The sequence below is a fragment of the Rutilus rutilus genome (genome assembly GCF_951802725.1).
Source record: "Rutilus rutilus genome assembly, chromosome: 15".
NCBI lineage: Eukaryota > Metazoa > Chordata > Actinopteri > Cypriniformes > Leuciscidae > Rutilus > Rutilus rutilus.
The window spans coordinates 18,387,898-18,415,894 of record NC_140220.1 but is presented as its reverse complement, the minus strand read 5'-3'; the positions used below and the strand labels follow the sequence as shown (position 1 = coordinate 18,415,894).

Sequence of the window (27,997 nt, the reverse complement as noted above, 5' to 3'; positions counted from 1 at the left end):
GTACTCTCGTGTGTTTTTATACAATGTAGAAGGTTGAACAACATGCCAATGCACATTCCCTTTTATCCTGGGTCATTTCTTATGCTGAACAGAGACGTGAAGTCTCTATTAAGTTGATATTGCACGTTGAAATGAATATTGGTTACTGAACCCAGAGGTAAGACTTGAAATTTGGTCAAGTAGTGGGCTTCAATGAGTATCCACTGAAATGAACATGAAAATGCCAAATAAGTTAAGACACGAAACAGACAAACAGGAAAAACATGTGGCTCTGGGGTGGAAGAAAGACTATCGTGAGAAAGTGCTAGTCCTGGTGGCTCTCTAGATACGAAAAACAGTCAGATCCTTCACTCCCGGGCCTGTTTTTTCTTGAGTATTTCAGCTGGAGAAGATCCCCAACTTCACTGATGGCATTTAAAGCCTGAAAGAGTAAAGAAGAGACACTGGAGTTATTAACACTTGAATAAATGTTTGGTAGGGTGGGTTGGGTTTGCTAAATGGTGACAATGTTTATTTATGGGGTGAATTATTCCTTTAATGTTTATGTACTCTGGTGGACTGTGAGGTGAGTCAGAGTTTCATAGATGAATGATTTGCGGTCTCTGCCGCTTCGTGTGCTTTGAAAACATTAGCAGTGGGGTTGAGTAAGGACAGATCTAACATAAAAGGTGTTGATTTCGTTGACGGATGATTTCCATCATAGTTTTCGTCAACGTAATTTTTTCCCTGACGATTTTCCCCGAGATGATAACTAAATAAAAACCAGTTTTTGATGACAAAAAAACTAAAATCTATTGACCTTTTTGTCAATGAATAGGAACAAAACGGAATTTGGGAAGAGATTCAATCACAGTGAATCTCTTTGGGGCTGTTTACAACCTGGTCACTTCATGCGTTTTCTATCCGATCGTGAAAAGACCAGGTGTAAATGCCCTCCGAAATGCATTCGAGACGGATTTGAATCCGATCGCTCAAACCACTTCAGGAGATGGTCTGGGCCACATTCCAGACGAAACTGGACAAGTGTAAACGCATCTGGTTGTTGAAACCACATATGTAAATTTTACTCCTCCCAAAAATGATAAAAAATAAATGCGTGAGAGCTTGTTATAGGCTATATATCATGTTATAGCCAGATATGACGACGCTACTGCAACACGCATCACAGCAGGTGAGCAGCTGAGCATCTATTCATTTAGCAAACGTGCAAACTATCGCAAATCAAAGTGAAAGTAATTCGCAGATGCTTAACACACAATCATTATCTTTAAAAGTAAAGAAACGAAATGATCTTACCAGGGCTGTTGGCGCTTCTCTTATTGCGGGCTTTGATTTAGAAAATTTAACTGATGATCAATAAAATGCAGCTCATATCTGTTGCTTTCGGTGACGTGCACTCCATTAAATCTGCATATAGCGCGGGAATTGAAGATCGGATTTATAGCCGTTTTGCAAAAACACATTTATGTGACCAGGTGTAAACAGCACCTTTGTGTGGTAGGGAGGTTAGATGCGCACATTTGAATGGTGACTGATCTACCCGTCGGGGTAAACATATACTTGCTGCATGTCTTAGAAAATGTTTAAAAATGTCAACATCTGTGAGAAAGAGAAACAGACATATGGATACATTTTCACATTTGATTTCAAGGAAAACAAGACCATTTGTAAACCGTGAGGAGCGGAAATCTCTGGGAAAACAAAGAAAGTTACAATACAATAAAGAACTGTACGATGGCCCAGGACATTTAAAGGAATTGACGCACAATGTTATGACGAATGCGGTTGCCTAGCCCAACATGACATCATGACTTTGCGTAAACATACACGCCACTTTCAAGTCAAGTGGCGTGTTATCTATACGCATTTTGAGCTATCCGCGTGTATGTCCACGCCGTCATCTTCCGCGTGTATGTCTACGCTGTTAAATGTCCGAGTGATTCCGCGTGTATGTCTACGCCGTTAAATGTCCGATCGAAACGAAGCAAAATGTAAATCTACATCTGGGGAGCGATATTTTTTTACTAGGATGGTAGGGGAAGACTCATAAATGGTATTAACCCCAGTGACGGGTAGGTTTAGGGACGGGGTTGGGGTAAGTCATATATATTTATATAGAGAGTAATGTAACGTTAAGTCAACGGCGTTGATAAACACGCTGAAAAGCGATTATGCGTGTTGATAGCACGCCAAAAATGGAAATACGAATTGGCGTGTCATACATACGCCATTTCATGAGATCAGTCTGCCTAGCCCTGTTTGTTTGAACCGCGAGAGGTGCCAATTGCCATCATTACGTTGTGCATCAAGGTCAAGGGTAACTCTTTTGGCATAAATCGCTAGTTATTTTAGTCGATAGTTTTAAATATGGTTATTTTTCTTACACAAACGCATCGCTTCACTTCAGAAGACCTTAATTAACCCCCCAGAGCTGCGTGGATTACTTTAATCATGAATAGATGTGCTTTGGTGGACTTCCAAAGACATACAGCCTTTCACTGCCATTATGAAACTTGGAAGAGCCAGGATTTTTTTTTTATATAACTATGATTGTATTCATCTGAAAGAAGAATGTCATATACACCTAGGATGACTTCAGGGTGAGTAACTCATGGGCTGATTTTAATTTTTGGGTGAACTATCCCTTTAAACTGACAGTAGCCTAATAAACCTGTTGCTGTATGAGCCCTTAATGTTATGACAAACAAACAGAAAAAAGAGAAAATCACTCACTGATCTTGACTGAGTAACTTTAGTAGCTTTAATAAGGATAAATACAATGAAGACTATGCTCTGTTATTTTACATTTGATCACTTTATTCAATTTCCGTAGGTGTTATTTCTTACCTGAATACTACTGACAGACTTACCTGACAAACTTAAAGCACTGTTTATTTCATTTGTATCTCTGTTCTATTGTATTTATTTGTTCTTATTTTTGTTTCTCTTTTACTGACTTAGATTTTAGTCGACACAATCTTTTGATTTTTAGTCTTTCTGACATGACATGACTAAAATATGACAAACTAAATGGCATTTTAGTCAAACTAAAACTGAATCAAAATTATTTGCTATCAAAATGAACAGTTTATGAGAGCCAATAGGTAAAGTTAAAGGGTTAGTTCACCCAAAAATGAAAATTCTGTCAGTAATTACTCACCCTGATGTTGTTCCAACCCCGTAAGACCTTCGTTCATCTTCGGAACACAAATTAAGATATTTTTTATTAAATCTGAGAGCTGGATCACTCCTCCATAGGCTTCTAAGACATTATAACTTGCTGGCCCAGAAAATGTATTAAAGACATCGTTAAAGCTGCCGTCGGCAACATTTTTTTGATCAAATTCAGTGAAATTGACACTATAATCCGACAGAACAACATAAATAAGGTGGTTTTAGAAAAAAACCCGAGCTTCTAACTCCACCTGGAGCATGTTATTTGTTTTGCAAAAACCCACCGCTCCCGTCTCATCGGGTCCAATCAGCGCAGGGGGGTGTGAGATCTGACTGTCAATCACAGGTCGTGCACACGCGTCAGATTCCCTCTCCCTCGCGCAGATGCACACGACACGCCTGAAGTTCGCCTGAAGATTGTACGAAGCGTGATGGCGGAGAGAAAATCTACTAACAAGCTTCCAATTCCTCGGTTATTGCTATCTATGGATAGATTAGCCAGGGCAGCCTACCTCCGAGTCCATGGTGTTGATCAATGCTGAAGAGACGCGCGTTCACAGAAAATCAGGTACACACGCACTGACGATGGGCGGGTGCTCGTTGGTAGTGGGGGAGGGGCATGAGAGTTGTAAACATTCAAAATTTTGGCTAAGTCCACTCAATCTGCCAGACTTGCCGACTGCAGCTTTAATATAGTCCAAGTGACTCCAGTGGCTCAATCTTAAGTTTATAAAGCGACGAGAATACTTTTTGTGCGCAAAAACCCCCCAAAAATAACGACTTTATTCCACTTTTCATTTCCTTCTCTCTGGGCCTCGAGTTATTTCACGTAGTGTTTTAGCGCAGTGCGTCTGTGTTGCACGTCACACGCAGGCTCACTATTGGCCGACGCTGGTCATGTGTGTGATGCGTGGAACGTGCAACACAGACGCGCTGCGCTAAAACACTACGTGAAATAACTCGAGGCCCAGAGAGAAGGAAATGAAAAGTGGAATAAAGTCGTTATTTTTATTTATTTTTGCGCACAAAAAGTATTCTCGTCGCTTGATAAACTTAAGATTGAGCCACTGTAGTCACTTGGACTATATTAACGATGTCTTTAATACATTTTCTGGGCCAGCATGTTATAATGTCTTAGAAGCCTATGGAGGAGTGATCCAGCTCTCAGATTTAATCAAAAATATCTTAATTTGTGTTCCGAAGATGAACGAAGGTCTTACGGGGTTGGAACAACATGAGGGTGAGTAATTACTGACAGAATTTTCATTTTTGGGTGAACTAACCCTTTAAGAACTAGTTTGTAAGTTAAAGGGTTAGTTCACCCAAAAATGAAAATTCTGTCAGTAATTACTCACCCTCATGTTGTTCCAACCATGTAAGTCTTTCGTTCATCTTCGGAACACAAATTAAGATATTTTTGATGAAATCTGACAGAATTTTGACTCCTCCATAGGCTTCCAGTGTGACCGAAACTCACCGGCCCAGAATAGTTATTAAAACATCGTTAAAATAGTCCAAGTAACTACAGTGGCACTACATTAAGTTTATCATACGACGACAATACTTTTTGTGCGGAAAAACAACAAAAATAACGACTTTATCCAACTATTAGTGTTCCTCAATGTGGGCCTCTGACGAGAGTTCACGGGAGCGCCAGGACGCATGCGCGAGAACTGAGCTTACGGCGTTCTTCTTCTACTACTACTTGTTACTGACTGCTCACTCCTTGGGAGTATTTAAGCTCAGTTCTCGCGCATGCGTCCTGGCGCTCCCGTGAACTCTCGTCAGAGGCCCACATTGAGGAACACTAATAGTTGGATAAAGTCGTTATTTTTGTTGTTTTTCCGCACAAAAAGTATTGTCTTCGCATGATAAACTTAATGTAGTGCCACTGTAGTTACTTGGACTATTTTAACGATGTTTTAATAACTATTCTGGGCCGGTGAGTTTCGGTCACACTGGAAGCCTATGGAGGAGTCAAAATTCTGTCAGATTTCATCAAAAATATCTTAATTTGTGTTCCGAAGATGAACGAAAGACTTACATGGTTGGAACAACATGAGGGTGAGTAATTACTGACAGAATTTTCATTTTTGGGTGAACTAACCCTTTAAAAAGAAAGCCAACAAGACAGGTATTTTTATTCATCATTTGCATGTTTTCTTCTCTCCATATGCCTAATACATAAACAGATTGATGCATGAATCTAATAAAACCTATCAAGAACATCTCGGGACACCATCGGGAAATCAAAATGGAAAAACAAAAATACTTTTTTTGTCATTACTTTTGCAATTATTATTTCATTAGTGTTCATGTGATACTCACTGTGTCAAGCATTTCTCTCGTGTGGGCGGCAGAAACACAGAAACGTGCACGGGATTCAATGATGGGTGTGGCGGGAAACCCAACCACCACTGTCCCAATGTTCCTCTTCAGCATCTCCCGCCCAAATGCTCTAAACAGCAAACACACAAAATTTATTCATTAAATACACACACACACGTTTCCATGTTTTTTAATGGGGACTTTCCATAGACATAATGGTTTTTGTACTGTAAGAACTATATCCTTTCACCCAAAACTAACACTAACCCTAAACCTACCCATCACAAAAACTTTCTGCATTTTTACATTTTCAAAAAGAAATTTTTTATGATTTATAAACTGATTTTCATGTGGGAAACCAAAAAAAATGTCCCCACAAGGTCAAAAATAACTGGTATTACTATCCTTGTGGGGATATTTGGTCCTCAAAATGTAGGGAATACCAGGTACACACACACATCCACACAAAACATATAATTGCTTCCTGCAAAGATGGAATCAAGTAGAAATTATTCTTTAAAAATCATTAAAAATAATCGGGTTTAATCCTCTAGCTAGCATCTTATCAAATACAATAGCCATGATTCAGTTGAACAAAAAGTGACACTGACCCGATTTTAGCTGGCATGTAAAGCATCAAGGGTACAACAGGGGAGTCATTGTTCCCATAGATGATAAAACCCATCTCATGTAATCTCCTGCGAAAGTAGGTTGTGTTTTCTGACAGCTGACAGAGTCTTTCCTGACCTGCATAAAAGAGAAAATACAATTCATTATCATCACTGAAAACCAGCTTCTGACCCTTTCCAAGACATTGTGTTCTTGCTTTTTATTGTAATTAATGGTGCTTGCTTGGTTTAGTGCTAACTATTGCTCATAATTCATATCATAAGTAGTAAATATTAGCGTGTAACTCATCCCACACTTTTTGTAGGATGAGGATGAGTAGGATTTTTTAACATGAATTATAGCTCAAATTGTGCGGGTTGTTAAGGGAGAGAGAGGTGTGTGGTTACATTTGTAAGTGCTCAGACTTACAACTTTCACGTGGTGAAAAAGAATTATCAAAGCAGAGTTTTTGTCATTTTTATTGCGTCGTTCATACATTATTCATATCCAACAACAGGAATGACAAAAAGCTAAATTGCAAACATGCTACCTCCCCCCAAGTTCCATACCAGCACATGGCAAATGAAAATGGGGAGGCCGTTTTATCTGAAGCCAAAGGAATTCAAATCCACTTTGAGCACTGCAGAATGATCCTCTGGGGAGAGGTAGAGATATACTCTCCTGTATTAGTTTTCACTTGTTTGACATTCCATTCATAGTGAGGGGCTCCTGAGAAAGGAAAGCTCTCTCACAATATTCAGGACTGAGAATATTGGTAGAGGCTTGAAGAGAAAATTGAAAAACTCAACCCACAGCAACTACGAGGAAATGACTGAACATGATGATTTCACCAAGTGCAACATGTTTCTGGATCAACATCTTTGTTGATCCTGGAACAACATTCCAATCAACCAATCAGATTTGAGGGACAAGTTTACAATTTATGTCTTACAACCAGGGTTAGGTGCTTCTACATCAGTGTTGATCACCTATCATTTCACTCTGATTTTAGGGATAAGTTATGGGTAGAGTTAGGTTTAGGGTTAGCGTTAAGGTTAGAACTTCAGACAGGAATGTTGTTCCAGGATCAACAAAATATGCTGATCCAGGGTTTTACTGTTGCTCGTAAATTTTTGAAATACTTAGTCTTGTTCTAAAACCGTAATGGAACATCTGTTGTATTCAACAGGTATTTTATTAGTAAATTAATTAAGTGCCAATCTTCCAGTAGAAGATCAAAAAGTACAGACTTCGGTTCCAAGTCAGTACTGAAATTTAAAAATGTGACAATACCAGCAATGGCCAATCATAGACATATATGTTGAGCGCGTGAACACAATGGCCAATCAGAGGTGTTTAAAAATCCGTTCAACAGCGCTCAAAATGCTAGATGGAAATGCTGGTAACATTTCCTTTTTTATGGAATGTTGCAGTATTTATTATATATAAAATGACACTATTATTAAAAAAAACAAAAAAAACAAACAAAACATGTCCTTGTAATCTTTAATCAAAAAATTCATATGATCCGCAACAACATCTCTTCTCGGCACGAGTGCTGGGTAATAGAAAGCGGCAGGAATAATGTCAGAACCCGGAAGACTAATTCACCACTGGATCCTTCGAGATTTCCCTATGGGATTTTATTACGGGGGTTTTCGATTCATGTGTAAATTCATGTGGCTTTATGCCTGTGGTAAACATAACTTGACGATATTTTGACGCTTTGTTCTACAATGTAAATTACACACACCCTTTTTCAAGCATTAATTTTACCCCCGCTGCATCAAAGGACATAAACTTACAATGCGTTTTTGAAGTGTTGAGAATTGTAGCCAATCACAGACATGCCTGTTGAGCGCATGAACGCAATGGTCAATCAGAAGTGCTTAAATGAGTCACTGCGCAGAAGAAATCCGCTTAAAACGGCATTTTAAGTTTATGTCCTTTGATGCAGCGGGGGTAAAATTAATATTATGCTGTGATCAACACTTTTCATGCTTAGGTAATCGAGGGAATTTTTCCGATTAATTGTGCAGTCCTAGTTCCTGTTATGCTAAAATACAAAATGTATAACTATCAGACATGGCAAACCTGTTCATCATATCACCGCGCATCCACAGAGGACATCTTTGTTCAGCACGAGTTCTACACTTTCTCTCGACACCTCTCAGTATAACCAACAAAGTATAGAAATGTTGTAAATAAGAAATTAATTATGCGGTTTCATAAACTTCATTAATAACAGGAGTTTTCACACAAGTGCTCACGCTGAACTGAAATGATTGACAGCTTCAGTGATATAAAGTTAGCGCTCTTTGCTCACTTTCTATGAGCGATTAATGTATTAGGCAGTCGTAGCCTAATGGTTAGAGAATCAGACTGGTAACTCAAAGGTTGTGGGTTCGATTCTCAATACCGCCAGGAAATTACTGAGGTGCCCTTGAACGAGGCACCGAACCCCCAATCGCTCCCTGGGCGCCACAGCGAAATTTCCTATGGCTGCCCACTGCTCTGGGTGTGTGTGTGTGTCCACGGTTTGTAGTGTGTGTGAGTTCAATACTCACTACTCTTAATGTGTGTCAAACTGTACATTTTATCAATATGTGTAATATTATCCATGACTTTGGTGTTCCTAGTGCTCTACAAGTTGAGCTACAGAAATCAGCTGGAGACGAGAGGTTTCTTCAAGGTTCTTTGCTGAGAACCTCAGAAATCCTTCTCTTCACATACACCATAAAGTCCCCTCCAACACATTCAAGAACTATACTGCCCTAGCGCTGAAGGAACTCACTAAGTCTTCAAGGTCCATCAGCATCCATTATCCCACGAAGAGGAAAGCTCGCCCCTCTTTCTCTCACGTTAAAGCCTCAAAAGGGCTTGAAGAGTTTCCAGACATGGTGTGTGTGTGTGTGTGTGTTTGGGGTATAGATGTGGTTTTCCAAACGAACGCCCTGCTGAATCAATCAGGGGTGAAACTGAGTTTGCTGCCTCAAACTGTCAGCAGAGATGAAGTTAGCATGTGTAACCAATCGCTGCGTCATCGAGTTTACCTTTCCTAAACAAACTCAAAAAGATTGAGTGACTGCAGATAATTAGCACTTTTCAACACTGGAAATTTTCATGAAGTTCTAGGAATTCAAGTAAATTGACGCAAATAATTCCTGCTAATAGCTACGCAAGCTTGATTTCAGATGCCACTGACTCTATTTAAAATTTTGAATATCATATACGATTGTTCAATCTTGTTTTTATTAGTTAAGAAATATTTAAGTTCAATTGGATAACACTACGACCAATCACAACAAGCCCCATAAGCTTAGCTACCAGTGGAGCTAACTGGTAGATTAGACTCTTGCCGTATCCGGTCGGCAAAACAGCAAAAACGCCCTTCTTGCAAAGGAATGATTCGAGCGCCGTCTTCTGTTCCTCTTTTAGATAAAAAGCCAAGTCTAACTCGTTCATTTTAGCGGCCAAAGCCGTTTCAAACAACTGGTATTCATCCATAGCCATCTTGCACCGTTTACTAATGACTTCGACGTCACAGCGCTGTCGTCATCTGTTTAGCTCGCCTCTGGCCCACCTATATCAGATAACCCGATGTGATTGGTGCAGCTCGGATACAAGGGCATATTTAATGAGCATCATTACTCGACGCCAGAGTAAACTCGCTGAGCAAATTCAACTTGTGCTCTCGCGAGAACTCTGGATTTCCAGGGTACCAATGTTATGGAATAGCTTGCCAATGCAGATTAGATCTACTAATCCATTAGATCTACTTTGTCTGTTTTCAAAGTCTCTTTTAGAAAACGTATTTGTATAAATGTGCTTTTACTACTGTGAAGTATTTAGATTCTTGTGGGTTTTTTATTTTATTTTTATTTATTTATTATGCATTAATTATGTTCTTGGTTTTATATTTTGTTATGCTCTTCCTGTTTTTTTGCCTTTTGTGAAACACTTAAAAGTGCTATATAAATTAAGTTATTATTATTATAACAAACATCGTTGCATGATGTACTTTGGCTCACATGCTGTTCACCTCTGTACTTTCTTGTGTGTTTTTGTGTATATTACAAAACAAACCATCTTCTGTGATCCTAAACAATGGACAATAAAGATAGTAGGTATATCTTTGTTTTTAATTGTGGGTCACATGAGGGGCTAAAGGGACATGGTAATGGGAGAAAAAAAAAAATGAGATGAGAGGAAAAATTCATTTTAAAGCTTTTGCACTCTCTCAAGAAATGTTGCATTCACTCTCAATACGTTTGTTCTTTGCCAATGAGTGCAAAGTTTCTTGGAAGAATGCAAAACTTTTTGCCAAAAAATGCAAAAGCATTCAAATATTTTTCCCCATCACCATGTCCCTTTAGTGCCTCTGTAGGGGTCTGACTAGAATTTGAAAAGGAGGGAGATGTTTGTTGGTTTCTGTTGTTTTCTTTCTCTTCAAATAAAACACTTATAGTTCTTTACATAGCTAGCAGCCTACATTGTGTAATGTAACCATATTTAGAGCACGGGTAAATCCAGATTTGGTAATCTGAAAAAGTGGTTTTGCTTTGAAAAAACAGCACAAAAGTAAGATGGATTTGACCTGATCCTGGATTGCAAAACATGGGATTTCCACATCTAGATTATTCTGATCCAAATTAAACTTTTTGAACTGGGTTACATAATTGGATTTAATTTTTCAACAGTATACTGAGTTAATGCTGCCATCTACTGGCTCTTTTTGACATTAAAGACTTTAAATGTACAATTACACTATTACTACTATATTAGGTATTACCTTACAAATAATATTTTGAATAAAACCCACACAAAGATTATTCCACCCAGTAATATTTATTAGAACTGATCTTGAATAAAATTCTAAACTCACCTAATGTGGCGCCATCCTCTCCCATAATGCACTTCATAGAAGTAATAATCTGCTGGGTGACTGGTGGGGACATTGAGGTAGCATAAACTGCACTGTGAGAGTGTAACCGGAGGTAATCGATCAGCTCCTATAAACAAACAAATAAAAAGAGAGAGAATTATTCACTACACCATTTATAAACTCTGGAATTTGGATTGACAGCTAAACTGTCGACAAACCTTCTTTCCTCCGATGTATCCTCCAGCAGCACCAAAGCTCTTGGTGAAAGTGCCCATCATGATGTCAACGTCAGATGGATCCAGGCCAAAGTAGTCCACCACACCTCTGCCTCTTGGTCCTAGTGCCCCGATACTGTGCGCCTCATCCAGGTACAGGTAAGCTTTGTACTTTTTCTTTAGAGCAATGACCTCAGGAAGTCGTACTATTGAGCCCTCCATGCTAAAAAAAGGAACGCAGGTGTAACATTAATGCATACCCATAGAGGACTAGATATTGCAATATGTGAAAATAGAGTCTTTATGATGTTGTGCTTTTGAACTGATAGCCAGGAAGTAAACAATATTTTTCAACAACAAGATTACATAAAACAGTAACTTAAATTTACATTTCAGCTTTATTTTAACATTGTTCTATCCTATCCTCCTCTGGCATTACAATGAATGTACATGTGGTAAATATGATATCATTATTATTATTGCTTGCCAAAAATAATGAAATGGCCTTCCTCTTAACCAGAAAAAGTATGCAAACTAGCCTTCCTTTGCATATGCTTTTGCACAAATCACATCAGGTTACTGCTCAAGTCTGAAAAGACGGGTGGAAAAGACGTCTACTGTACCTGTAAATTCCCTCAACGAGGATGAGGATCTTCTTCCAGGGCCGGTGGGTTCGAGGTTGGCCGTGCACGATAGCATCCCGAAGCAACTTCTCCAGACTTTGCATATCTGAAAATAATGGTTACATTTTTTTTTTTATGACCAGGCTTCTCAACTTGCAGATGCTGTTCTTAGCGAGCAGCTTACAAAACAAAGCAAGGCATAATTTTATTGCATTATTTTCATTTACACTGGCAAAATGCCTATTCACCTGTACATTTATCACCTATGATTAATTTATTCCACAAACAAAAGTGTTCAGTAATGAGGGAGTAGCACAGCCGACTGTGAACTCACATTGGTCCACAATCCTGTATAACATCAAATATAATCCAATTTGGCTCTGATTGTTTTGCTTTTACTTTCAGTGTGGGCAAAAAATTTGCATGAACTTACTGTTGTGTTTGAATACACGGATGGTAGAGCCAGAGAGTCGGGCACCCAGAACCAGAGATGTATGATTGAGCTCATCACTTAAGACCAGACAGCCCTAACACACACACACACACACACACACACACACACACACACACACATTAATTTTAATGAAAAGCAAGAATGCACATTAAATAACACTAAAATGGTTGGCTGAAGTCCCCAGTGCTGAGTTGAGGAGATAAATAAAAATGTTTCACCCTTTTTTTACTCAAATGATCAGTGAACTGGGATTCTTCAGAAGGATATGCAGAGTTGCAGGTGCTACACATAACCAGTAACAGCACAAGGTTTGACAACTTAAAGGTGCACTATTGAACTTTTTTTGTTCAAAATTTAAAGGTATTGCAGAGGATTTTCTTTTTCCGGGTGGATCATCAAGACTATTGGTCCTCCTAGTTGTCAATCATTCTGGTGATATGTTTACGTAAGGGCGTCGTACGTGCTCGTCCCTAGGTAGTTTTCGCTTTCTGCGCATGCGCACTTTCGGGTGTATGTGTGTGGTGAGCTAACGTTACGGTTTCAGCCATTCATTGAAGCTTGCCGTTCTCACCGGGTTTTTTCTAAATGTCTGAGGGTCGCAAGAGAAAAAATGTCTACGAATTGTATGACAAGAAGAGAAAGGCCTCTGAAGAAAGAAACAAGACCAGAGTGTTTTTGGGAGAATATTTCACACGCTGGCATGCGCTAAAAGCACAGGTTGGGCTTCCCACTGATGCCTCAGTCGCGAAGTTTCTACTCGACAGGTAAAGGAAAGTAGGCTTGTATGAGCCATGCCAACAGCAACTTGTAAACAGAGCATGCACGAGGAGAATTAGGCTCGTGCATGCTCTCTCGTGCACACGTTTAATAGGCGTTCCCTCTCGGGAGCAGGTAGAGTGTTACGCATGTGCATTTTTTCAAAAAGTGGACAGGGCGGTTCTTTTCTAAAATTCGGGAAAATCCTCCGCTATACCTTTAAATATCGAGTCAATAATCATCAATCCTTCTTCCAAAATGTGTTTTTAAAATACCCTGATTCACTATGGTATGCCTATTAAAAGTGTTTATATTTTAGACTGGGCGGGATGGATTTCTTGGGAAATTGCGTACATGTGTCACTCGCCCGTGAACGCTATTACTCAACAGGTGAGCAAGGTATTTTATTGAACAGATACATTGTCATATTTTACTCTCTAACAGAGTTCACAGTTAAGCATTATCTAGTACGAAGGGTCATTTCATTATTGTTGTTGTAAAGCTGTGCTGGAATTTATTTTCAAGGAAGTAATATGTCTATAAATGGGTATAGCTGCAGTAAAGTCAGCTTGAGATATTTTTCATCAAACTGGTTATACCTCTTAACCCTAGTAGTGAATGTTTTATGAGCAGTAGGATAATCTCTCTCTTTTTTAATTATGAGAAAGAACCATATTCATCTGCAGAGTCACGCAGAGCCAAAGCACAACCAAAACAATGTTCTTACGCAAAATGCATGCAGTTTTGTTTTTTAACAGCTAAAGGGCCAAAAGTTGTACCTTTAATTTAGGGCTGTAATCAACCAAAGAAAATCTTGGTCGACTAAAGTCCTGAAATTTTCGACTAAAAATGGAAAAAAAAAAGCTTTAAATTAATTAGCTGCGTACTGTGCGCCTTGTTGTCCGCCTAAATGAATTATAAATAAACATAAAAAACTAGTAGGCTATTTGCAGTATTAAATCGTTTTTGACGTAATTATTTTGCACTGAAATGAGTCTGACACACGAGTCTGTCGGCTCTGACAGCGTTGCATCACGTGCACCTGCGCAATATCATAGCCTATGATTTCCAAAAATAGTACCATGTTGTCAACTAGTGATCTCATGACAAGAACTTTTGAGGAATATGTAACATAATTTAGACAATTGTTTTTGTCATATGTATTATAATAACTGACAGACACTATAATTTCAGCCGCTCTGTGCAGCTTGCGAACATAGGAGCTCAGCTTCGCGGCTGAGACACGAATAGACTATTAACTTAAAGCTTTTACTCTTAAACACAAAAGGCAGGTCCACTTTAATAAAAAAATTATATTTATTAAACAAACCAGATCAAGTAATAATATTCAGCAAATCTTCTAGTAGTCTACTTTCTTCAATCTGTCTCTATTCTCCAGTGGGTTGGGCTAATCCAAAAGAAGTGAAAACAAGGGGGGTGTTCTGAAGACAGACTGTTACCTGTGAAACAGCGGTAATCTGAAAACACCCCCATTAGCAATTAGTGCTTTCCACCTGATGAAATGAACGCGGCAAAACTGATTAAATGAACGCGGCAAAAAATCGACCAATCAGAATTTTGGTCGAGCCAGAACGTATCGACCAAATAATCGACTAATCGACTGGGAGATTACAGCCCTACTTTAATTGTATTTGATCTTCTGGTGTTTAGGATTAATGGTATCTGTACTTCCTCATTACTTTACAATGACAAAATGAGTCAAGTTTCTGAACACAGATTAAGCGTCACTGACATGGAAAGTCATGTGTCAATGTACTCAGGTTTATAACAAGAAATTGCAAACTTTCAGAAAGAATTTTGCAACTCAGTTACAATAAATGTCCCTTATGGAAGTTTTGCGTTCTGAAAATAACAGAATGTTTTCAAGTTCATCAAGCTCTTGTTTATATTGCCTTACGTTTAGTCCAATGGGAATTTATTTAACATTATAATGATTGTGTTTTTTTCTTTATACTACATTTTGTATCCTACATTCAAAATCAATGACTACTTTTTCCTGATTTAACAGGATTTCCAGGCAGGGGAAAAATGTTGTTTCATTTTGTATTTGGCAGGACAAGTTGGAATGTTAATCAAATCTTTTGTGAATGAAACCAGGAATGTGTGTATACATTCTAAAGTATAAAGGCTTTCAAGAACATGTTACGTGACAAAATACCAGTGTGAGCCAAAGAAATCTGTCAAGGAACAGATATGGCCTTTGGGAGTATTTCAATAAAAGAACAAAAACAGAACGGCCAAACCCCAATGTTCCTTCCCACCCTGCTTTGTTTTGAAGTGAAAAGGAAATTCGTAGCATTCCATTTGATTTAATGTTTGAGCTTATAGTAATACCCTTACTTTTCCCATCAGCGCAGGAATATTCATGGAGTTTGTAGCAAAGCCCATTCCAAACACCATGGATGACTCCACCCCTAAAAACCTGGCCACCAGCTTCTCCAGCTCCTCGTGCTTGTCAAGATTTCCTACAAGATACAACAAATATCTCAATGATGCAACACAAATAAACTACTATAGATCCACTGTGCAGGCATCATACTCCAATATTTACAACTTAAAACTCCCCAGTTCACAGGCCATATATGATAAATGTAAAACTTTTCATAAATGTTTCATAAACTTGTTCATGAATTAGCACAGTTTTGACTACGAATGAGCATTTCGAGTAATTGTGAAGTTAAAGAGACTGTTCACCTAAAAATGAACCAAACAGTTTATGGGCTCCATGGACTTCAATAGTATGGGAAAAATACACTATGGAAGTCAATGGCTACCGTCAACTGTTAGTTTACCGTCATTCTTCAAAATATATTGTTTTGTGTTCAGCAGAAGAAAGAAACTCATACAAGTTTGGAACAACTTGTGGGTGAGTAAATGATCGTAAATGAACAGAATTTTCATTTTTGGGTGAACTATCCCTTTAAGTATTTGTTAAATGTTTTTTTAAGTCTCAACGTTTAAAAAAAGGAATGAAAATCAGCTTCTTAGCACTCTACCTCCAAACATGTTGCAAGGACACAATGATAAAGGTCTGATAAGAAATAGGAGTCTTTCATAGTGCTGCACATTTCTTATCCACCATTTCACCATAAAAGCATATCCTCATTCCGTGGGATAAATGTGTCTAACAGAAACTGAATATATGAATAAGTATTCTAAGGGTCAGTGAGAGGGTAGAAAATTATCATGATAACGTAAAATTTTGAACAAAGTCTTGATTAATATTATAAGAGGACCAAGTATATGGTCATTTAAAACCTACAGCAAAAGTGTCAGACCATTATTTGTCCCCTATTAAACCAGAGAAGTAACGGCTGTAAAGATAGAGAGAGATTTATTACCCATCTCCTGCCTGGTGCTGCTCACCCCCGCGCCATATTTCACAGTGCACTCAGAGGCAGCGTCAGCGCATGTGCCGGAGTTCTCAGCAAAGCCCAGGTAGTTATACGAGCCCATATTAATAACATCCTTCAGAACCTTCCCTGTGTGTCTGCAGGAAAGAGCATGGAATAATCTGAGCATCTGAAAAATGCTTATTAATTCTAATACTAATAACAATGACAGACGTCACCTTTAAAGGTGCAGTAAGCGATTTCTGAGAAACACTGTTGATATTTGAAACCAACCCAATCAAACACACCCCTCCCTTCATTGCTCCGCCCCCAAATGTGGATTTCTTATTATCATAGCTGAAGCGAAGCAAAATAATGCTTCGTGAAAAATAAAGCGAAGACGACAAACATATCCATTCTTGCCGTTTTGTCTTTTAAGCTTTATTACTTTCCACATATATATACTCATTTGAAACATTTTATATAATTTTCTATTACTGTTCCAGTAATCTTATGTTGTGCTCTGTGGTCCCTTAAAAAGTAATAAGCAAAAGGTCTCCATCTCAAGTGGCCCAAATATTTACTTGCTCTGCCAAAATTGGCCCCATCAAAAAAAAAAAAGTAATAAATAATTAAATTAAATAAAGTAGGCCTAGTTATTGTTTTAGTTGTTTTTGATCCATGTAATCTTAATAAATAAGGTTATGACACCAAAAACTACTAGCTTAAATATCAGGAATGCAAACACATGTATGGTCAAAAAAGAGAGAGGTTATCGAAGCCCTCGCCCCACGGCAAATTTCCAGATACTTACATAATTGTGATGAATTTAATCCTTTTTAAGTTATTATTTTGCAGTGTAAAATTACAGTTAACACCTTTAAATATTACATAAATGTATTATGTATTTTTATTAAACTTAATGAGTGTATAAATCAGCAGCAAAAAGTAATTCTTGAAAAATTCTGCACAGTAATTTTATAAAATCTAAACATGTTAATAAAAACAAATTACTATTAGTAGTACTCTTATAAAATTCAATTAGGCAATCATACATTTCACAATTTTATATTTAGATATTAATGTCAAGAATTCAGAAGTGTAAATATTTATATAGCCTACACTACACAGAAATAATCTACAATTAAATTATGCTTATTTTAAATGTATTGAGCAGGCTAGGTATAAAAAAATATAGGCTTTTAATAATCTTTCAATGCGCAAAACCATGATAATATGAAACGCTTCAAAACAGAGCGCACAAAGCGCGTATGCGCATCGCGGGTGCAGAATGATGTATTCAAAGCAACATGGAGTCACAGTGTTCAGCGCTGCGCTGCACAAGTGCGCATTTAAAAGTTCACGGCACAAAGCGAAGAAATGTCGAGCGCACAAATCCTAGTGTATATCTGTCCAACAGTTTATTGGTCATTTGTTTCAGTTTTAAATTCCAGTTATTGTGCCTTTGATGCCGATCATAGTCCTTGTGATGTGTGTGATCTAACGGTAGTCTAAAGCACACGGTAGTGAGTTGTTTAAAAACAGCAACAAACTCCAACAAAATAAAGTCATTTTATGCAAATCCACAGCCTTTTATCTACAGATCATGCATTATAATGTGAATATATCATATTGGAGAGAGTTTTAACGTGCATCCAACCGGAAGAGGCGCGCGCGCTGTTTGAATACTGAATTGAGAATGATTGACAGACGCAGAGGAGGGAAAACGAGTTTCCGTATACTTTAATGATGTAAATACACTTCTGTCCCTCACATTAAGCTATGGAATGACTTCAGATGACTTTGTCACCCAAACTGACGTGAAAAAAGCGGGAGGCGCCGAAAAGCGCGCTGTTTGCATCCCTGAAATATACATTTTAAATAATGTTAAAGACAGTCAGTAATAAAATAAGAACATTATGAGCAATAGCACAAATAAATACAACAGAACAAACATATACCAATGAGATAAACAGTTCTTTTCAGGTTTTTAATGTAGGTCTAAACTAGATTTTCAGGTACAGAAATAATAAACTATAAAATATCACTGCATAAATAAACCCTTATCACAGTTATTCAGTCAAGAGCAGTGAGTGCTTTTTTTCTGTCTTTTGTTTGATTAACATATAATAACAGTCAGCAGCAGGAATATTAGGCTGCTGTCACTTTAAGAGCCACATGGATACAATATGTTGACACACATGCATCTTATCTCACATGTTTAGGTTCACCTAAGACATAACCGACTATGTTTACGATGATACTCGACAAGACGGGCAATTTTACAATTCTGTGTGTACATGTCTGTGCAAGCTCAGAAAGACGTGAAAGTATTTGTGCGCTCTGGATGCGTGTTGCTGCGTACACAAAACTTATGACAAGCCCACGAGTACTAAACTGAGAGACGCAGGTACTTTTGTTTCTACGTTCGCTTGAATATTTAAATGGGCAAAGCTTAAAAATGAGCAAATTATCAACTTCTGTGAAGATGCAGCACTGGCCCGATCAGGCAAGTTCCGTCAACTGGCCCGTGTGTCTTTCACGCTGGCCCCGGGCCATCGGGCAGTCCTTATTGTCGAGCCCTGTCAAGGTTTTAACGTCACAGCATGATGTTGTGAAGCAGTCATTTTCCATTGCCTTTGGTTTGCTAAAATAATACTTGTCACATTTATAGTGGTCAGACGAAGAAAGACGCAACTAAGATCCTTCAGTAAACTCTGCTTATATTTACCATCACTTCGTGCTGACTAGTTTGGAAATCACAAACTTGTGTTTAACTGGTTTAGGGTATCAGACAAAACCCTGTTGATAAGTTTTAGATTTCAGACAAACAGATGTCTTCTGACGGGATCTGGTAGACTGGATCATGTCCTGGCGTAAGCACAATTTAACACTCACTCAAAGGTCCAGTTGTAGTCAGGTGTGACCTGCTCCACCAGGTCCATCTTGGCTCCAGGGACGCTGCATATGGGCCTGTTCCAGTTATCTCTGATCCTCATGTACAGATTCCTGGTGTAGAAGTTCTCAAAGTCCTGGTACAGTGGAACAAAATCCTGGGAACACAACATCAAAAGAAAAATATAACAAGAGCTAGGGTTGTAAACATTTGAACTTGAGGTGATTGAGGTAAATGTTCTTATTTTGACCACAAGTTCTTATTTTTTGTTTAGCAGTGCTCTTCATAAGCTACATAAGTTAGCTGCATGTTTCCCAAAAGACAAATGCCTTCTTGAACATCAATATTTACAGCTTTTGTAATAGAGTCCCTCAATTGTCCTCAGTGTGAAAAGACTGATCTCATAATAATTCAATCACTGCTGGAAACTGGTGCTGAAAAACAGACAAATGTGCAGGACCTGGAGGATTTTTCTGAAGAACAGTGGACAGTTTAACTGATCGGGACAAAAAAGGGACTCATGAGAAGCTATCACAAAACATAAAAACAGTCGTTGAACATTCAGGTGACAAAAATCATGTAAACTTTTGAACAGGGAATTTTGTGTAAATTCAGTTGTTATTTTGTCTTAACTTTATTTAACATCTGTTATGTGAAATGGCTTATTCAGCGCAAAACTAAATACATTTTTGGTAATAAGGAAAGCACCACAAACAAATCATGATCTTTTAACTCTACCTTCTGCTGTTCTCTCTCTCTGGCCAGATGACACTTCTCAAACTTCCAGTCCCTCAGGAAATCTCGCAGATAGCCAAAAATGGTAAGGATGCCATAGCCCACGTAAGTGAGGACAGCCACCAGTAGTGGCGTCTCCTCAAACGACTCTGCAAACGGCTTGTTGTAAAGCGGTGAAGCGCATGAAGCATGATGGTTCTGTTGGGAGAGAAAAAAAAAGGATATCTAAACATACAACAACTAATTACAAAGTGTGCCACATAATTAAAACCACAGCACACAATCAACAGCATAAAAAAAATTAATGTACAGCTAATCTGATAAAAAAGAAGATTATTTTGTCCGCTGTAATCTTGTCCGCAGTAGCGCTGTGTGCAAATTCATTTAAAAATGTGAACTCAACAGGTATGAAATATGATCAGTAAGAGAAAAACACTGTTAATGAGAAGACGAGCACTAGACTGCTGCAGGTTAGTGGGGAAATATATTTATTTATTATTCAGAATGCACAGTTGAAAGAAAAATATATATTTATAGGAGCATTTCAGAAGGATCAAGTCAAGATAATTCATGTTAACGCAGTGAACATGATTAATTGTTTTAATAAATTGACAGTCATAAATAAACGTAGTAGTAATCTGTGTTCTCATGTATGTAGGTGCGCTGAACACTGTTACCGGAAACTCTGAGATGTAATAAGTAGAACGCAGAAGTAATTGCAAGAAGTCCATTGCATAACTAAATAACAGTTGAATCACTCACTCACATTCTCCATGGAAAATGTGAAATCCAGTTTGGACTGAAACTGCTCACAGCATGTGATCAAGTCACGGCCACCCTACTCTAAAACCTGTCCTTCCGGTAAGGAATGGCTTGATCCCACTGTTCCACATCCTGAATCAGCCTTCTTGCGTAAAGCTGAAGCACGTCACAGGGTTAACACAGTTTGTGGAAGCGCTGAGCATGAAAGGCTTTGTGGGGAAAACCTACATTGCTAAATATGGGGAAGTCTTATATTTACCCAGCCAGTCAGTCAGTTATCAAAACTGTTGCTCCCTGAAACAAGCCAGACAAAGACATTCTTTAAATATGGGTAAGTAATGTTACCTCAAACTACTGAAACTACTTAGTAGGGCTGGACGATATATTTTAATGATATTTATTACATTTATCCGTACATTTATGGATTTATTTTTTAAACAACTGTTTATTGAGTTTTCTTTTTTAAAGTAAAAAAACACAAAAATACAAAGCAAAAGCAACTATACAAATCTGGAACCCATCCCACCCCTGGTAGACTTCAAGAATATAAAAATAAAATGTAAAACACAATGTAGACAAAAAAAAATAATAAAAAAATACAGAGATGTTAAAAAAAGTTTACACAATATCAAAAGCAGCATGCCATAAATTCACAGTCTTGACATTGGATCCATGCATACGAGAGTTCCATCGATATAATGTCCAACAGAGACACTATGCATATTCGTCTGTCCATTGTGTGAGGAGGATTCCAGCGGTTAGCTAACATTTTTTTGTTAATGTGATGTTGGGCAACGCTGTGGTCGTGCCGTCAGGAAAAATGGTCCAACGAATCGTTCTACTTGTTAAAGGGATAGTTCACTTTGAAATTAAATTTTGGTATGTTTTAGCTTACCTCAAGGGCATCCAAGATGTAGGTGTCTTTGTTTCCGCAGTAGTTTCAATTTTGATATTTTTAGGTCAAACCGTTCTTGTCTGTCAGTCATATAATGCAGGTCTATGGTCCTCAAAGAGCATGCACAGAGAAGTCCAAATTAAACAATTCCCCATTGTAAGTACACATTGATGACCTAAGACACGAAACGAGCGGTTTGTGTGAGAAAACGAACAGTATTTATATAGTTTTTACCTCTTGTACACAACCACGTCCAAGTGATCTGAGGGCGCGCACGCTTCCTGGTGTGTGACGTGTGCGCACGTTCTGGCTTAGTCTGCGCAAGCGCCGGAAAGCGCCGGAAGTGATCTCTCGCGCGTGTACGTCACTCATTGTTTACACAGAGATTTACAAGAGGTAAAAACGATATAAATACTGTTCGTTTTCTCACACAAACCGCTCGTTTCGTGTCTTAGGCCATCAATGTGTACTTACGATGGGGAATTGTTTAATTTGGACTTCTCTGTGCATGCTCTTTGAGGTGGTGACCATAGACCTGCATTATCTTCAAAATTTCTGAAGAGACATTTTCCCTTTAAGTCAGTTACATAAAAACTTAGATTGGTAGGCTATAATTTGATACTAAAAAGTAAGTCCGACTGCCCCTTGACTAACTGCTAGTTGGTCATACTAGTACTTAAGACACAGTCTTAACATAATGGCTATGTTTATGCAACTGATTCACAGAAAGGAATCTAACATTAACATAATTTTTGGAACTGAAATTTTAATTAAATTGATTAAATATTATATATATATATATATATATATATATATATATATATATATATATATATATTAATAATCAATATACTGACCAGACCTACTTATGGTGTGTGCGTGTGCATTTGCATTTAGCTTAAAAATAAAATAAAATAAAATAAAATAAAATAAAATAAAAAACAATGCTTGACAGCACACCTGAAAGGTCATTTCAATGACCCAACAAGAGAAAAACTAGCTTGACAACACGCTCATTTTCATGGAAAAATTGTTGCTCCCATGTGCTCTGGGCAAACATTCTCAGGTTGCAAAGAACAAAGTGCTGCTCTCTCCAGTTACATGACAAAACACTACACTGTTATTTTCCAAGCTTGTGTCAATGCAAAACAGAGACAAGCAAACGCTAGTGAACACTAACCCCAAACAACTCAATCTATCCATCTCTTAACCACTCATCACAATTTAATGGGCTGCTTTAATGGGCTTTAAAATAACATTAATGGGCTTTTCATGTTGAGCATTAAAAGTAGGCAGTATATAATAACTTCATAATAACCAAGTCATTAACAAACCTTATATAATGTTTAGGTCATGTACATTTAAATGTGAAATACTTGAAGATATATTAAAGCCAAGTTTCAGTACACGTTCAACTACTTTAATGCACATTAACTAACTATTTATTTTATAAAACGGGCAGTTCTTGATGCTGACTGGTTAATATGGAGCTCAGACTGCGTTAAAATTCACAATAAAGTAGCAGCTATGACAAGAAACAGCAGTTCAACATATTATGTGCTCAAGACCAATAGAGAACAACCACTAATCTCAGTTTACAGGTCAGGGAAAGGACAGTTTATTCTAGCAGAAGAATGGCACTTAAACATTTTGCTTAAAAATATTAATATTTTTTATGATATAGAATCCTAGCTGTTAAGAAAAAGCAATAAGGCACTTTAGGTTAGGCTATATACAAAATTTGCTATACTGAGTAAATTTCAAAAGGATGCACGATCGGTATTGGCCGATAAAAACAATTATTTTCACTCATTGGCTGATTGTTTACTGCAACTGTCAGACTGCAACTCATACTGTGTGTGAAGAAAATGTCTCATGTTGAATTTTGGGCTGCCTACGTGACAATAACACATTAACAGTTAATAAATAACAACGTTAAAGCAGACTCTATTTGACCCTATGATTCACTTGTGGTTCAAGCCAGATCTGTGGTTTTCCCTACACCAAACATTATTTGTAGTCTGCTGCGCCTCCCATCCAATAATCACAAGGAGCTTTGTGCTTTGTTACTTGTGATAAGAAACGTCTCAGCTTTCAAATTCTGTCCATTTTATCACAAAAGTCAAACAATAAAGGGTGTTTTGATGCTCTTAATGTGACTTAACATCTATTCTAGGGCTGGGCGATATGGCTGAAAACTGTATCACGATATAAGTGTTTCATATCGGTCGATATCGATAATTATTGATATTTTTTAGGACCTAATTAAAATAAGGACCAGGAGACAAATATAATACATTTAAACATTTTTATTTTAAACTTAACCTTCCTCTGATTATAATCCCCTCAGTTATAAAGGCAGAAATGTCAACACAACCATGGAAAACACTTAAATAATTAAAATGTAAACATAAGTCTAAAATCACAATGAAACCTTAACAATTATCTCTTAACATTAAGTTGCAAAAATAAAGAATACGTAAGAAATGCTTAATAAGGTGTAATAAAATAGTGCAAAGTGTTAAATATAAACATAGAGAAACCGACCTGACTTTTCCTGTTTTATCAACAATTTCCTTGCTCGCTGCGGCACTCATTTTCCACTTATCACTCCACGCCGGTTCTGTTACTTAAGAATTCAACACGAGACAACGATATGGCGCAACCAGAGCCGTTAAATATGATTAAATACGTTTTTCAACGGCTCTGGGCGCAACCATACTGTACATGACTGGTTGTTAGCGTGTCACCACCTACGTTGCTAGGTTACCAGAGAGTGAGTGCTTTACTGCCTTTGTTCATGCAACCAAACTTGCTTCGCAACCTCTGGTTTCTTCCGTAGAAAAAAAAAAAACATCAAACGTTTTATCGAATGCATTTTTTATTGATATTGATTACGTGTCTATCGCGAAACATATCGTTATCGTTTTATCGCCCAGCCCTATTCTACTTTAATACAAGTTGTTATGGCATGAATGAACATCAGAAGGTATGTTAAAAGATACAGTACAACTTACTGAAATGTGTAATGTCTCATGTAATCGCACAATCAGTGTTTCAACTGCGGAAAGACATCAATAAAACAGCTGTATGTGTATGTTTGAATAAATTTGTCATGAAGACAAACGTTTAGGAAAACTACCTTATGTGCAGAGTTGTGTGCAAACAGTTAACTTTTTTTATTTTTGTGTAATTATTATATCAGAAAATGAATAGCAGAATGTAACAGTTTGGGCTCTGTTGTTAATTTTAACCTCTAATATTATAGTTGTACCACATGAGATGGATCCTTGTATAGTTTCTAGCATTAATTGGGGGATTTGGGGGAAAAATTTGTATCGGTGCATCTCTAAAATTTAGTCTCAACTTTTCAAACATTTTTTTTTTTTTTATGAGACCTGGGCATGTTGTCACAAATTCAGGGTATGTTATAATAACTATAATTCTTGAGTCAAAAGTGATTGCAAACAAGACATAGCTATCTTAAATTATGATATTTTTGTGAATCATGATCTCTGAACTGAAATTGCAATGTCATCATATTCATATTTTTATTATCATATTTTGGTAACACTTTATAACAAGGTTCATTAGTTAACATTAGTTAATGTAGGCTATTAACTAACATGAACGAACAATGAGCAAATTATACATTTGTTACAGTATTTATTAATCTTTGTTAGTGGTAGTTAATAAAAATACAGCTGTTACATTGTTTGTTCATGTTAGTTCACAGTGCAATAACTAATGTTAACAAATACAACCTTTGATTTTAATAATGTATTAGTAAATGTTGAAATTAATATTAACTAAGATTAATAAATGCTGAAGAAGTATTGTTCATTCTTAGTTCATGTTAACTAAGGTTAACTAATGGACCTTATTGTAAAGTGTTACCCATATTTGAATAGCTGTTGAGTGAAAAACAAACAAAAATCTGATTATATATAGGCGTGTAAAGAAGATTCTAGTTATTTTCATTTCGGCTGGTTAACTGTTTGAACTGAAGAAAACTCCTGAAACCATGATAGACTTTAATGAGATCACACACCCAAACACCCACACACGAAAATAAACACGATCAACGTTCCGTCCCTATAACAAAACCCGTAACGTTAACTCACTATAATTTCTATATGAAACAGAATGTATTTATCTACTGTAAGTGTAACCATAGTAAACAGCAGTGGCAGCTGCTGTGTGTGTACAGTACACTGGAGCGTGTTTCCGGGTGTGTGTATGGCAGGAGGCGGCCTCACCTTCTCCGCCGGGCGGCGGTATCTCTTCTGCTGCTGCTGGAACACGCAATGGCTCTTCACGAACCCATTTCCGCTCTCTTTCTTGTCTTGTTTCGTCCGGTGAACGGTATCTCCATTTAGAAGCTTACTAGCGGAGTTTTGCGTCATGGCAGGCCGGGGATGTATGCGTGGTCTCCTGCTTCACTTGTTTAATCTCTCACTGGAGTTCCCGTATCCTCCAAACCGTCGAATGACAAAGACACGCCCACTTCTAGATTACTGGAAAGACCTCGCCCTCCACACACACTCACAGCCAATGGGGTTGAGGAACATTTTGTGGGCGTGGTGGTTTGTTAATGAATATTTATTATCCGACTGAAGTCATTGGGGGCGTGAACCAACCAACCTTCTGTCTTACGTCACACATTACGCGTTTTTTATTGGATACGAGATAAGCTCTAGAGAGTAATGGAAACTCTGACATAATAGGCTTAACGTTACGTTAAATATCTAACTGGGTGTAAGCATTATTGAGATATGTTTTGTGAAAAAGACCATGAAACTTAAAATTTCTTGTATATGATTAAAATAAGCTCATGTCTTAAAAAAAAAAAGAGTTAGATTTTAAGAGTTTCAGCACCTCTAGGCACTTTTCATAAATGAGGTACAAAGTACGTTTTGAAAGATGCACTGTAAACGTAATGCTCAAAATAATTAATTGATCTGAGTAGGGTAAACTTAAATTAAACAAATGAGTTCAATCAAATGAACTTTTATGAGTATATAGAACTTTCTTTTTCGTTTGAATTCACAAAACACATTTTAAGTAATCAGAATTGTTTTATTGTTTTGAGTTTTATGATACTTAAATTGAAGTAAAACTGGGCTGGTATTTATATTTCCTAGCATAACACTCTAAAGGGAGAGAACATTTTAAAATGTCACTTTTTTTTGCAAGATTAATGTGAAGTGGGCATTTAAGTAGTGTTTAATGTTTAGCTAATATTAGAGTTTCTGTTCTGTTGGGTTTTTGGGGGGTGTCACCGCATGGTGACAAGAGCATGAGCTTGGTTTGAGAACAGGTAGCTATGTTAACTCATTCAGAAATGTCTATGGTATGCGTATGCTAATGCTATCAAAGCATTGTGGTATCATTGAGCAAGTTAGCATTTACTGAATTATTTAGTAAAAGCTAACTTCATGGGGACTTTTCCTCATGGGGGCTGCAATGTAAAGATCACATGTCCAGCTGAATATTACTTTCTTTATTTTGGTATCCCATTATTACTTTCGCTCAGAGAATGTATTAATAATGGCTCACTGCAAATTTGCCATTTCTACAATGGCATGCAGAAGAAAAAACTATTGCATGATTCTGCATCCACACAAGGTATCAGTATAAATCCAAGATTACTGCCAATAATAGCCAGCACAACATAAACACGAATGCATATAAAAAATTGCCATGCTGTAACTCAGTAGCTCTTGGTTTGCATTGCCCTTTTAGCCCCTACTGGTGGAGGACATAACTACACTCTCGGGTTTTTTTTTTTTTTTCAAGCAAAGTAATAGAGCTCATAGTTGAAGGTGAAGGACTTGAGACTTTTCACATTCTCATGATGCCATCAACCAATCATCATTACTATGACACAATTTCCCGTGGCTCTAGACTGTTGAGTCATAATCACATTTACACCTCAGATAAGAACATGGCTTATAAACATCTCTGTCTTCAGTGCCAGATTTCAAATCACATACTTACGCCACACACTGCCATTGAAGATGAATGGCAAAGCTAACAGCTTTCTCCATGTATTATAGATCTCCTCGGATTAGCTTTTGGCACCAAATGTTGGTTTAGATAGCCAGTTTCACATACAAGGTTTAAGCCAATAGTCCCAGACTAAAACGCAATAAAGATTATGAACTATAAAATCACATCTTAGTAAGATATATAATTCAACATTTGAACCACTTTAACTTAATAAGTTCTAATTTAAAAGCTAGGTAATAAAGAGAAGGAAATGCTCTGAGGAACATCATGCATTTACTTGAGCCGAGGAAAATAAGTATC

At 37.5% G+C, this 27,997-nt stretch overlaps 1 protein-coding gene across 1 annotated transcript; it reads right to left on the bottom strand.

The window, feature by feature from the left end:
- On the bottom strand, window positions 1-26,178 carry sptlc2b (serine palmitoyltransferase, long chain base subunit 2b). The gene is made up of 12 exons (XM_084431801.1): window positions 25,945-26,178; window positions 20,032-20,226; window positions 19,296-19,450; window positions 16,407-16,555; window positions 15,406-15,530; window positions 12,268-12,361; window positions 11,835-11,940; window positions 11,215-11,434; window positions 10,997-11,123; window positions 6,114-6,249; window positions 5,503-5,632; window positions 1-421 (listed from the first exon to the last, which is right to left on the bottom strand). The coding sequence occupies exons 1-12, from the start codon at window positions 26,089-26,091 to the stop codon at window positions 305-307; spliced, it is 1,701 nt and encodes a 566-aa protein (XP_084287927.1). The 5' UTR covers window positions 26,092-26,178; the 3' UTR covers window positions 1-304.
- Window positions 26,179-27,997: the final 1,819 nt, after the last annotated feature.

What these genes read in the sequence shown, in the direction of transcription:
- sptlc2b (XM_084431801.1), bottom strand. Translation starts at nt 26,091, where the DNA reads ATGACGCAAAACTCCGCTAGTAAGCTTCTAAATGGAGATACCGTTCAC. An exon ending in ACCGCCGCCCGGCGGAGAAG is followed by an intron (nt 20,227 to 25,944) that starts GTGAGGCCGCCT and finishes CTCTCCCAACAG; the next exon opens with AACCATCATGCTTCATGCGC. An exon ending in GATACATCGGAGGAAAGAAG is followed by an intron (nt 11,124 to 11,214) that starts GTTTGTCGACAG and finishes GTTTGTTTATAG; the next exon opens with GAGCTGATCGATTACCTCCG.